Source organism: Hydra vulgaris, chromosome 10 (genome assembly GCF_038396675.1).
Source record: "Hydra vulgaris chromosome 10, alternate assembly HydraT2T_AEP".
In the NCBI taxonomy this organism is placed as follows: Eukaryota; Metazoa; Cnidaria; class Hydrozoa; order Anthoathecata; family Hydridae; genus Hydra; species Hydra vulgaris.
The window spans coordinates 23,701,028-23,713,954 of NC_088929.1; the positions used below are offsets into that span (position 1 = coordinate 23,701,028).

Sequence of the window (12,927 nt, forward strand, 5' to 3'; positions counted from 1 at the left end):
AAAATAATTTGCTTTCTTATTATATCTTTAGTTTATTTAATATTTTTTTATTTTATTACTTTTATATTTTCAATGGATTTTTATAACTCTTTTTGACAATATTTTATTATATAAAGGAGGTCTATGAAAAGATTGAGGTGATATTGCATCATCCATATCTTCTTTGAGTCTGTTTAAGAAATATTTTATTTATTGATATTTACCATGTAAAATTCATCAGTAATTTATTTTAACAGCGAAATATATAATTATATATCACAATATATCATTTGATTATACATAAATATGTATAATCAAAGTCTCTTTATGTTTGAGTACTCAAACATAAAGAGACTTTGATTATACATATTTATGTATAATCAAATGATATATTGTGATATATATAATCAAATGGTATATTGATTATTTTTCATTGGACGTAATTTTAAATCCAATGAAAAAAAACTTAAAAAACGCTTTTTAAGTTATTTTTTTAAAATTTCTTTATGCAATCTAATGATGCATCATTAGTTGCATAAAGAAAGTTTGAAGTTACTAGAAGAGAAAAGATGAAATTTGTAGAGCAAGATAACGATTGACAGACAACTTAAAAGATTGCAAATTATATGAATCAAGAAAGCAAGATAAAGTAAGCGAATTCCATAGAACTGATGTTCGCGGAAAAGACGAATAAGGAATTTTGGAGCACTTTAAAACAGTCACAGAAAAAGGATTAGACATAATTGAATGACGAGTAACACGAGAATGAACTTTTTTAAATGGCACAAGAGACACTAGGACACTCACGACAATGTGATAATGGTTGAAGGTTGGCTGCAAGAGCAGGTCCAACTATGTTTTCAATGCTTTATTGCACCTTGTCTAAAAGAGCAAGGGCATCATTAGAAGATCCGCTCCAGATATGGCGACAGTGCTACATACAAGGACGGATTTGAGATTTGTTAAGATAAAGAATAGAATGTAGAGTAAGAAACTGTTGAGCACAATAAAGAGATGCAACCTTAGCAGATGCAATGAGTTTGATATATGGTTTCTAAGAAAAATCGAAAGTAAGAGTTAACCCTAGAAGATGAAGGGTAGATGACTCATCGAGTACATTACTGTTCATAAATATAGGAAAATCTAAATTATTGCGATAATGATTGGCTAAAAAAAATTGTGTTTTATTTGAATTAAAGTTTACCAGCGACGGCGAGCCCCATGCTGTAGCAGAAGTAAAATCCTTTTCAAGCTCAAATGCCCACTCCAAGCAATCAGAGAATGTTGGTTTCTTATCAGTAGCATCATCAGTGAACAATGCCACCTTAGATGTGAGAATATCTGGAAGATCGTTAATGTAAATTAAAAATGGTATAGGGCCAAGGATTGAACCTTGAGAAACCCCTGAAGTTACATGAAGCAAGATATGAAGAAGAGTGCAGTCCATCAAGGACAACTTTTGTAATACGATTGGAAAGGAAGGATTCAATAATCTTAAAGATGTTACGAAATCCATATTGATGATCAGAAAGTAAGTTATTGGATTCAAGATTAAGTGTTCGTTAATTAAAGATTCAAAAACCTTGCCTATGATAGGAAGAAGACTGGGACGGTAGTTAGACGAATCAGATTTGTTAACGATTGAATTAATACTTGACTCTTTGTTTTAGTGTTAAATGATGTATCAACCCCATCAAAATTATTTATGCTTGTTTAGACCATTTAACGATTGTATAACTTTTTAAAATTGAAAGCAACACTCGCCATGTTGAAAGTTTCTAGTTTTTGCATATGACATTGAAATATTTCTAAGACCAAACCAACCAAATGGTTTAGATATTAAACTTGGTTTTAAACAAAGTTTTTCTTGAAACATATCCAACAGGCCAATGTTTTTGTATTTTTACTAACTTTAAGATGTTTCAAATAAGAGCACCATGGAAGATGTGGTCTTACTTTTATATAACTTTCTCAGTTTTTGAATCAAAATATTACATAAGATATAATATTACATTAAATATCATTTTCTGTTCAATAAAAGCAAGCATTTGATTTACTTACAGCTATATCAATTTAACCATTATAAATTAGATTACTTCTGAATCACATTTTTTGATGTTGCTAATATATTATCTTTTTTGGGTTTCGGCATCAAACATTGAAATCCAATGTTCGATACCGAAACCCAAATCCACATATAACTTATTCATCATTCAATAATGAATAAGTTATGAGTTTTTTAAGTCAATAACCACAATTTTACATTTTAGATAATTGAATTTTATTACCCAAAATATTTTATTTTTTATTTTCGCAATTATCTTAACCCTTGACTACATGTTTCAGCTATTCTTTAAATCACCAAAATATTCTTTCATTTACGCTTTGATTTTTTTATCGTTTTATTTCCACACAAGTACGTTCTGAAAGCAAGTAATATAAATTAAAGCATTAATAATTTTAATAAGCATATTTTGGATTATTTTTTATTGTGTTGTTTCTGAGTTTTACAAGTTATAAATATATTAATATTTCCGTCAATACTAATAAGAACAAAGTTTTTTTTTTTTTTGTTCTGCAAAAGCAATTGATTGCAACGATAGCAACTAAAATAAAATATGACTTAAAAATTCGACGTAAAATTTCATAATTTATAACAATTTATAATCAAAACATAAATCTATAAAGTATTTAAAAAGTAAAATAAACTGCATATTATTATTAGTTTCTTCAATGTTAATTTGAATTAATTTAAAAAACTAAAAATTACTTATATAAAATATTTAAGACATTAAAATAAAACATAAAAGAAAGTCTTCACATAAAATAATTTTAGACAATCTTGTCCTAGTAAATATATAAAAGAAGTTATTCACATAAAATTTTTAGAAAATAAAAAATTTTCTTTAAAACTATTTTAAGAATATTTTCAAATATTTTAAAACAATCTGCATTAACTATATAAAGGAAGGGCTTAATTGTTTAAAAGGCTGTTCGGTCTATTATTTGAAGGGGCGTCCATTTTACCACTATGGTTAGATGTGTATTTGTCCAGAGAATTGGAGCTTGAGTTTTTGATAAAAGAAGGTCGCCTTGGAATAAACGACTGCGTAAGTTCATGAGAATAAAGCATGGGAATAAGCGGTATAAACCCGTCAACAACATCTGCTTTAACAAGCTCACGTTTCAAAGAGTTTGCAAACAATGCTCCACGGTTTTGTGCCTGATCCGGCGTTCGCTTCACCCAATGTCCATACATATTGAATGTACAGCTGTCAATAATTTTGCGAATTTCCTTAAAATTATAGGGATTATTTAAAACTGTTTTGTATGTCATTGGAGCGTGTCTTTCATGATATGTATAGTATAACCGTTTCATTGTCAAAACTGCGTACACAAGAACCTAAAGAAAAACGATACAAAAGCATGTAAGGATTTAAAAACTACCATTTCATATCTAAGATTCCTTTTAGAGTCAAACTAATCTTCTCGTAATTTAATGCGTTTCTTCTCAAAACACACACTCACCAAAAACAACAGAAAAAGCAAGTGCAGTTTTAAATATAAAATAAACTTAATATTACCTTTAATTTCAATTTTGGATGTTCTGCTTTTAATTTTATGTCCTATTAAAATACAAAGAATAATAAATTTCAAACTGTTTAACTATTTTTTTTTTAACTGTTATAATTAAAAATAAAAAAACTAATTTTCTTAAATAAAATGATTTAGAAAAGCATTAATTTATAACATAATCAAGCAAAAAAGAAAGTATTTTAACATTTAAAAAAACTTAGTTTATCATTAGATAGATTAGCATTTATTAAAATCACATTTCCAGACTTTTCGTAACCTATTGTTCTTTTCTCTGACTTGAGGAAACTGTTAAAACTGAGAGAAAAAAAGACTAAATTAGCCTCATGTTTACTATTTCAGGTTTTTTGTGTGTAATATTTGCAATAAAATAAATTTATTGACCAAAACTTTTACAAATTTACGATAACAATAATCTAGCAGCAAACAATAATCTTAAATAACTATATATGCTACTAGAAAATTCGGGGGCGCCTGTTTTTAGCTATCATTTACATATACAAATTTTGTTTATTTTGAGATAAATTGAAGCTGGGGAAGCCCAAGAAATATATATTTATTACACATACTTGTTTCTCCGCGCAGCAATCTTGTTTGTTAAGGCTTGCGTTTCAGAATTGAATCAGCGTTATTTAAAAGGGCGGATTAGCTCAAAACTTCTTGAACAAATCCACCCTTTTAAAAAACACTGATTCAATTAAAGAGTTGAGAGGACCACAAAAAAAAAAGTAGCTTCTTCAACTGTAGTGGCCCTTCGGCATTAGGTTGGTGAACAGCTTTATTAAAGTTTAAAAACTTATAATACTTAAAATAAATTCAGGGGAGCCCGTGAAACCCGTTTTCGGCAACCATTTACATATATAACTTTTATTTATTTTGAGAAGTGAAGCCAAGGAAGCCAAAGAAATATATGTTACAAATACTTAATAAATAATAAATTCAGGTGCCCGTGGCACCTGTATTTAGAAACCATTTACATATAAAACCTTTTTTTTGCCTAAAATAATATAAAAATATTTTATATTTTTAAAGCACATAAAAATAATTCATTTTTATTATTATAATTACACGCCGATGCGTTTCGGAAACAGGGAATCAGTGACCTCAGTATTTATTTATTAGATACTGAACTGTATATTAACAACATTTTAGTCAAAACAAATGATTCATAATCAAAAATATTGAAGTCTTACTCTTTAATTCTTAATAAGTAAACGAAATAAATTAATTTTACATTTAAAACAAATCACTAATGAAATAATTTGGTTTTTCAATAACTTTAATTTATAAACTTCACATCAAAAAATTCAGAATAATTTTTTGATCATGATCAAAAGAGTTCACTTTTGATCAAAGATTTGGTCATTTTAACAAACTCCACCAACATGAAAAATTTTATTACTAAATTTATAGAAAATCCACTTTCATTGAGCATTTTCATTTCCACGACAGTGCCAATATAAAATGAAAATTATTTGATTACCTTTAGACATGTATTTGAGACCTTTAGACATGTAAGATGTGTTTAAGTTTTTCTTTTTAAAAAAAAAAAAAAATTTCAAAAAAAAAATTGTTTTTTACTTTTTCTAAAAATTTACTAACAATGGTTTCACACCTGTGTCACCGATTGCCATTATGCTATTTTCTTATTTATACATAACATTACAGAGCTGATATGATATTTTTGCTCTTTCTGGTGTTAACCTGTATTGCAGACTGGAACTGAGTAATTTTATTTCCACTTTTAGAAAGATCATCTAAAATTTACAAACTAATAAGACTTTCAAATTTAATCTACTCTTATGCAAAATACTTTTTATCTAGAAAAATTAAATTAGTTTTTCTTTTTCTAGGTAAATTGCCTTCACGATGGCATAAGACTCTTACCTTTCCCAAGCTCTAAAAGTGTTTTTTGAGTCAAAATTGTCTTGCAGAAAAAAAAATTAATAAAATAACCTGATTTCTAGTTTTAAAACCAACTTGACATTATTAAATTGCTTAAAAACAGTTTGTTGTATTTTTGTTGTTATTATTAATACTAAAACTTTTAGAAGAACTTTCAGCAAACTTTAAAAAACTCACTGAACAGCTAAGAACTTTAAACCATGGGTGAGATAAAGCTTCATCTGCAGTGTAACGTTGTTGAGGGTCTACAACCAGAAGTTTTCGTATCTGTAAGCACAAATAATTTGAAAAAATATTTAGTTGGAAATTTTAGTAAATTACTTATACCTAAGATAAAAAATTTTTTACCAAATCTTTCGGACCTTCACTTATATCATCCCACTCAGGGGATTGAAACTTAAAACTTCCTTCCATTATATTTCGATACATAACAGTATCTTTTCTATGCCAAAAAGGACCTTGCCCAACTAACCTAAATATGTAAAAATAATATATGTATAATAAAGAAAAATAATATATGTATAATAAAGAAATCAGAAAAAAATACAAAGTAAAACAAAATGATATTGAGCCACAAAAAACAAACATTACATCACAGTGACGTATTCAGAAATCTTTTGGGCATATCAGTTATAAATCCTGTCTACATTTAGAGGACCTTTTTTTTTTTCTTTCTTGCACACAAATAAAAAAGATTTATATATAATATACCTCGCCCTAGTATTTTATGTTTTCCAACATAATGGCTTTAACAACAACATCGATTCGCCTTTAATTTTCATTTGCATGCTTTATTTGCATGAGAAGTGTTTACTATAATATTTCATAAGCAAGCGATAACTACAACATTTAATTAACAATTTTAGTGCGTTTCTTATATAGACTAAAAAAATTTATAACATAGTGCATTTATTGCATAACAAGGTCAAGATCTGTCAGATCAGGTTATCCTGCTACTGGTAACATGTAACCCAGTACAATCTGCTTTATGTCCTGCTGCCTTGTAGGATACGCCTTTTTAAGCAAAGGCTAGGAGATACCAACTCCGATTTAAAACACCCCCTGCCTTGGGGCTCTTGGTTGAGTAAAGGCTAGAGATGGTGTCTCGATAAAAATACTCATCTTGGGCAGATGTTAAATGCACCCGGCTACTGTCTTGTAGAAGGCCTCCTAGGCAAAGACTTAAGGGGTAATCAGATTCTATCTGTTGACCAGCCTCGCACCCCTTCCGGCTGGTAGTCAGGTTTCCTGAACTCTGTGGTAGCTCTCCGAGAGGCTGATTCCATCAAAAGTTCGATCCCCACCACGTCCCTGGTAGTACCGCGCTCAACTTGTTTCTCCGCGCAGCGGCCTTGTTCGTCAAGGTTCGTGTTTCGAAGTTATAGAGTTGAGAGAGGGTTATAACCACAATTAAGTAGCCTCCTCATCTGTAGTGGCCTTCTGGGCCTTGGGGAGGTGAAATAACAAAGAAAAAAAAAAAAAAAAAAAAAAACAGCTGAAAAATATAAAAGTATTAACAGTGCCATGTTGCGCATGGATGGTGTCCCTGTTTGTACTTTTCGTGTACATTGCGGAGGCCACATTTGGAGCCCTTTGTTACGGCTTAGGGTTTATTAGTAGTAATGAGACAATTGCTTGGGCTATTAAACAGTGTTCTGAGTACTATCTATGCTTTGAGTCAAGTTCTTCAATCTAATTTAAAAATGAATAAAGTACCAAAAACTATAAAACACAAAAAACCATCATCATCACCAAGTTCTCTAAACCTATCAATCACTAATATTCATGGTCTTCGAAGAAACTTTTCTTCTGTTGAGTCTTATCTCTTGCAAAGTTCACCAGACCTACTTGCTCTTTGTGAGACTAATTTGAGTTCAGCTGTCTCATCTTGTGATCTTATTGTTGATGGTTATCTTCCTCTAATTCATAAAGACTCAAATAGTCACATGCTTGGCCTGGTCATTTACATTCGTAAGACTTCACCCATGGTGAATGTGGTGAAACTAGGTTTGAATCCACAGACTATTCTTTTATGTGCTTTCGTTTAGCACCACTCTATTGCCTTTCTATTTGTTCTATATCGCTCTCCTTCATCTCAAGACTGCACACTTTTTGACGTTATTTCTGATAATATTGACCAAGCCCTCTCTCTTTATCCATCAGCTAATATAGTTGTTGTCAGTGACTTAAATGCTCACCACTCTGAATGGCTTGGCTCTAGTGTCAGTGATTCGGCAGGCATTAAAGCCCACAACTTTTGCCTTTCTCAATTCCTAACTCAAATAGTCAACTTTCCTACTCGCTTTCCAGACAACCTGAATCATTTACCTTCTCTACTCAACTTATGTCTTCTTTCTGATCCTAGTCAGTGCTCAGTTTCTCCACATTCACCCTTAGGTGCTTCTGATCACAGTTTGATCTCTCTAAAACTAAAATCTCATTCTTCTTCATCACCTGAATCCCCCTATTATCGAACCTCTTACAACTACAGTAAAGCTGACTGGGATTCTTTCCGTGATTTTCTTTGTGATGGCTCTTGGGTAGAAATCTTTCGTCTTCCTGTCGACAAATGTGCTTCTTACATAACTTCGTGGATTCAGGCTGACATGGAATCTTTTATTCCCTCTCGACAATTCGAGATTAAGCCTCACTCTCCTCCGTGAATTTCTTCACACTGTGCTGCTGCGGTTGCCAATCGAAACCGTTACTTCCATATTTATCAGCAAAACAATTCTCCAGAAAACAGGCGTCTGTTTATTACTGCTAGAAACAATTGTAAAAAGGTTTTACAATTGTTTTCAACGAGATTTCAAAACCCGCTATTCTCAGGTCATGAAATCTTGTATCTCATCCCAAAAATTAGGCTCTCGTGACTTCTGGAGAATCTTTAATAATATCAATAATAAGGGCAAATCTATAATTCCACCTCTCTTGAATGGTTCAGACTTTTGTCACCTCACCTAAAGACAAAGCTGAATTGTTTGCTAAAAACTTTTCATCAATATCATCTCTTGATTCCACTAGTTGCTTTCTACCTGATATTGACAACAAACAGGTTGATCCATTGCTTGACATTCATATCACTCCAGCATCTGTATCTAAAGTGATTTCCTGCCTAGACTCTTCTACAGCTTGAAGCCCGGACAACATACCTGTTATTGTCTTGCAGAAGTGTTCTCCGGAGCTGTCGTCTATACTCTCAAAACTATTCAACAAGTGCTTATCAGAGTCTTGCTTTCCAGCCTGCTGGAAAGAGGCATCTGTTATCCCTATCTTTAAAAATTCTGGAGAGCGATCTGATTTGTCTAACTACCGTCCCATAAATCTTCTTCCTATCATAAGCAAGGTTTTTGAATCTTTAATTAAAAAACACTTAGTTTCTCATCTTGAATCTAATCACTTACTTTCTGACCATCAATATGGATTTCGATCTTCTCGTTCTACAGCTGATTTGTTAACAGTAATAACTGACAGGTTTTATCGTGCATTAGATAAAGGTGGAGAGGTTAAGGCCATCGCTTTCGACATTTCAAAAGCTTTTGATAAAAATTGGCATGCTGGTCTTCTCCATAAGCTTTCTTCTTATGGTGTGTCAGGCAACATCTTTAAGATCATCGAATCCTTCCTTTCCAATTGTAGCATAAAAGTTGTCCTCGATGGACAACACTCTTCTTCTTATTCTGTAACTTCAGGGGTTCCTCAAGGTTCTATCCTTGGCCCTATACTCTTTTTAATTTACATTAACGATCTTCCAGATATTCTCTCATCTAAGGTGGCATTGTTTGGGTGGGCATTTGAGCTTGAAAAGGATCTTACTTCTGCTACAGCATAGGGCTCACAGTGGCTGGTGAACTTTAATTCAGATAAAACTCAATTTTTTTCAGCCAATCATTATCGCAATAATTTAGATCTTCCTATATTTATGAACGGTGATGTACTCAATGAGTCTCCTACTCTTCATCTTCTAGGATTAACTCTTACTTCCAATTTTTCTTGGAAACCATAATCAAATCAGTTGCAAAATTAGCATCTGCTAAGGTTGCATCTCTTTATCGAGCTCATCACTTTCTTACTTTCTTACTTCTCATTACTTTCTTACTTTCTTACTTCGGATTCTATTCTCTATCTCTATAAATCTCAAATCCGGCCTTGTATGGAATATTGTTGCCATATATAGGGCGGATCCTCTAATGATGCCCTTTCTCTTTTAAACAAGGTGCAAAAACGCGTTGTAACATAGTTGGTCCTGCTCTTGCAGCCAACCTCCAACCATTATCACATCGTCGTAATGCTGCTTCTCTTTCTCTTTTCTACAAATACTATAATGGGCACTGCTCTAAAGAGCTAGCGTCTCTTGTGTCATCTACTATAATTCATTCTCGTGTTACTTGTCATTCAATTAAGTGTCATCCTTTTTCTGTGACTGTTCCTAAGTGCTCCAAAAACTCTTGTCTAGTTTTTTCCTCGAACATCAGCTCTTTGGAATTCGCTTCCTTCATCTTGCTTTCCTGACTCATAAAATTTGCAATCTTTTAAGTCGTCTATCAATTGTTATCTTTAAAGCTTATAGAGTTTAGCAGCTTATAGAGTTTAGCAGCAAATTACAGTTATTATTATAGCTATAAAAACGTAAGCGGAAGAGAAACTCATATTAAGAGTATTTAAAAAAAATAATGTTTTTTTTTCAAAAATATAAAATGCTAAGGGTTTCATGTTTTAACCCAATCAAAACCTGCATTTTACATTTTAATTTAATTGTAACATATTCCATCCATGTGAATTCAAATTAGGCATTCTGATTGACTTAAAATACATTAATAACCTGTTTTAAAAGTCGTTTTTCAAATAATTCTTATCATACCATAAATTATCATCATAATTATCTTAACAAATTTTATCACAAAACAGCAAGACAATAAGTAATAAAGAATTGTTTTATTTTAATTTTCTTATGACAAACTTGGTGCTAATATAAAATTGTTAAATTGAGTTTGGGAAGAAATTTGGGGGCCCATACTGGTATACCGGTATCAAAATCAGTCTGGATACATCACTGCATCATGTTACATTATTACTTCATTAACATTACATCAACATTATCAACATTACGTCATATACTTACAAAGTGTAAAGAATCACACCACAAGCCCATCTATAAAAAAAATTAATTATTTAATTATAGTTTTTCTTTTAAATAGACTGGGATTTTTGAGTGGGATGTAATTATCAGGGGTTTCTATTAAAAGTTGCAAATCAACATATTCTATTTTGATTCAAAATTGTCAATCAAGACTAGACATACAAGACTTTTGGAATATATAAAAATTAGCACAATATTTTTAAGATCATTATTTTTAGTGTGACTTTTGACAACAATTGTTGCCAATATTTGGTTTTAAATGTTACGGGGTTGTATAATAGTCGCTAATTTATAATTTTAATTATTTAACACAAATAACTCGTTTTGAGATTTTTAATAAGACAACTTTATTATATTATATTAATACTATATATTTAACAATTAGACATCTTCAAAGAATAAATTCAAACCTCATAAACACACACTCACATTTATATATATATATATATATATATATATATATATATATATATATGTATGTATGTGTGTGTGCATATATATATATATATATGTATATATATATATATATGCACACACACACACACCTATAGTATCACTTACAGGGACAGAGTTTACAAAAAAACAAACACTTACAGGGATATTAGCATTATCAGGGACATTTTAGTGTACCCGTTAATTTTTTGTCCCCGTAAGCATCGCTTTTTTGTAAAAAAAAATGTCCCTGTAAGCAACTTTTATAGAGAACAAAAAGTTCATACACCGACTATCAAATAGCCTGACTTGCGGAGTGCTGCTACACTGACTGAGGGTTTGGTTTGGGTCAGCATCAAGGTCAGGCTTAGAGTTAGTGTTACAGCAAGGTTTAAATGTGGTTTATATAACTGTAATTAATCGTTTTTGTAAATAGATGAAAATAAAAATGAAATATAATATATAATAAATAAATAAAAAAATAAATTTAAATATGTATAAATAAAAATAAAAATATGATAAAAATTAAAAAATAATTATATTTATGATAAAAATAGTATAGAAAAAGGAAAAAAAAAAACAAAATAGGACATTTTTTTTTTTTTTAAACATCTTCGCTTCCAACAAGGCTGCAAGCAGCCACTAATTAAAGTTGGAAGTTACTGAAAGAGAAAAGATGAAGATTGTAGAGCAAGATAACCATCGACGGACGACTTAAAAGATTGCAAATTATATGAATCAGGAAAGCAAGATGAAGGAAGCGAATTCCAAAGAGCTGATGTTCGAGGAAAAAAACAAGATGAATAAGCGTTTTTAGAGCACTTAGGAACAGTCACAGAAAAAGGATGACACTTAATTGAATGATGAATGACACGAGAATGAATTATAGTAGATGACACAAGAGACGCTAGCTCTTTAGAGCAGTGCCCAATATAGTTTTTGTAGAAAAGAGAAAGAGAAGCAACATTACGACGATGTGATAATGGTTGGAGGTTGGTTGCAAGAGCAGGTCCAACTATGTTTACAACGCGTTTTTGGACCTTGTCTAAAGGAGAAAGAGCATCATTAGGTCAGATTTGAGATTTATAGAGATAGAGAATAGAATCCGAAGTAAGAAAATGACGAGCTCGATAAAGAGATGCAACCTTAGCAGATGCTAATTTTGCAACTGATTTGATATATGGTTTCCAAGAAAGATTGGAAGTAAGAGTTAATCCTAGAAGATGAAGAGTTGGTGACTCATCGAGTACATCACCGTTCATAAATATAGGAAGATCTAAATTATTGCAAAAACAATTGGCTGAAAAAAATTGAGTTTTATCTTAATTAAAGTTCACCAGCAAACAATGCCACCTTAGATGAAAGAATATCTGGAAGATCGTTAATGTAGATTAAAAAGAGTATAGGGCCAAGGATAGAACCTTGAGGAACCCCTGAAGTTACAGAATAAGAAGAAGAGTGTTGTCCATTGAGGACAACTTTTATGCTACGATCGGAAAGGAAGGATTCGATGATCTTAAAGATGTTGCCGGATACACCATAATAAGAAAGCTTATGGAGAAGACCAACATGCCATTCAACAATTTCAGCAATTCAACAAATTATTGATTTTGTTGAATTGCTGAATGTTGATTTTCTAGCTGCGGCAAAGATTTAGAAAAAGTACTGTTCTTTTTCATGACTTGAAAAACTTGTAACTTAATTTTAGACTTTTTTTTGCTATTATATTTTTTAAATTAATAAAATTGATCATTCTGTTAAAAAGTTATACAATTTTTGATTTAAAAAAATATGATTTTTACTTAACATGCAATTTTATTAAAGTTTAATATTTAAAATTTTATTAAAAAGTTTTATAATTTCATAATTTCTTATTT

General features: G+C 31.0%; 1 protein-coding gene across 1 annotated transcript in view; it reads right to left on the minus strand.

The window, feature by feature from the left end:
* Positions 1-2,599: 2,599 nt before the first annotated feature.
* The window catches only part of LOC100207615 (phosphorylase b kinase gamma catalytic chain, skeletal muscle/heart isoform), a 29,858-nt gene continuing 19,530 nt past the window's right edge, over positions 2,600-12,927 (minus strand). Inside the window, exons 8-12 of the mRNA XM_065807550.1 lie at positions 10,601-10,630; positions 5,827-5,950; positions 5,656-5,745; positions 3,564-3,605; positions 2,600-3,382 (exon numbers count right to left, since the gene is read on the minus strand). Coding sequence (XP_065663622.1) covers positions 2,954-3,382; positions 3,564-3,605; positions 5,656-5,745; positions 5,827-5,950; positions 10,601-10,630 — 715 coding nt within the window. The 3' untranslated portion in view covers positions 2,600-2,953. The remainder of the gene's footprint in view (positions 3,383-3,563; positions 3,606-5,655; positions 5,746-5,826; positions 5,951-10,600; positions 10,631-12,927) is intronic.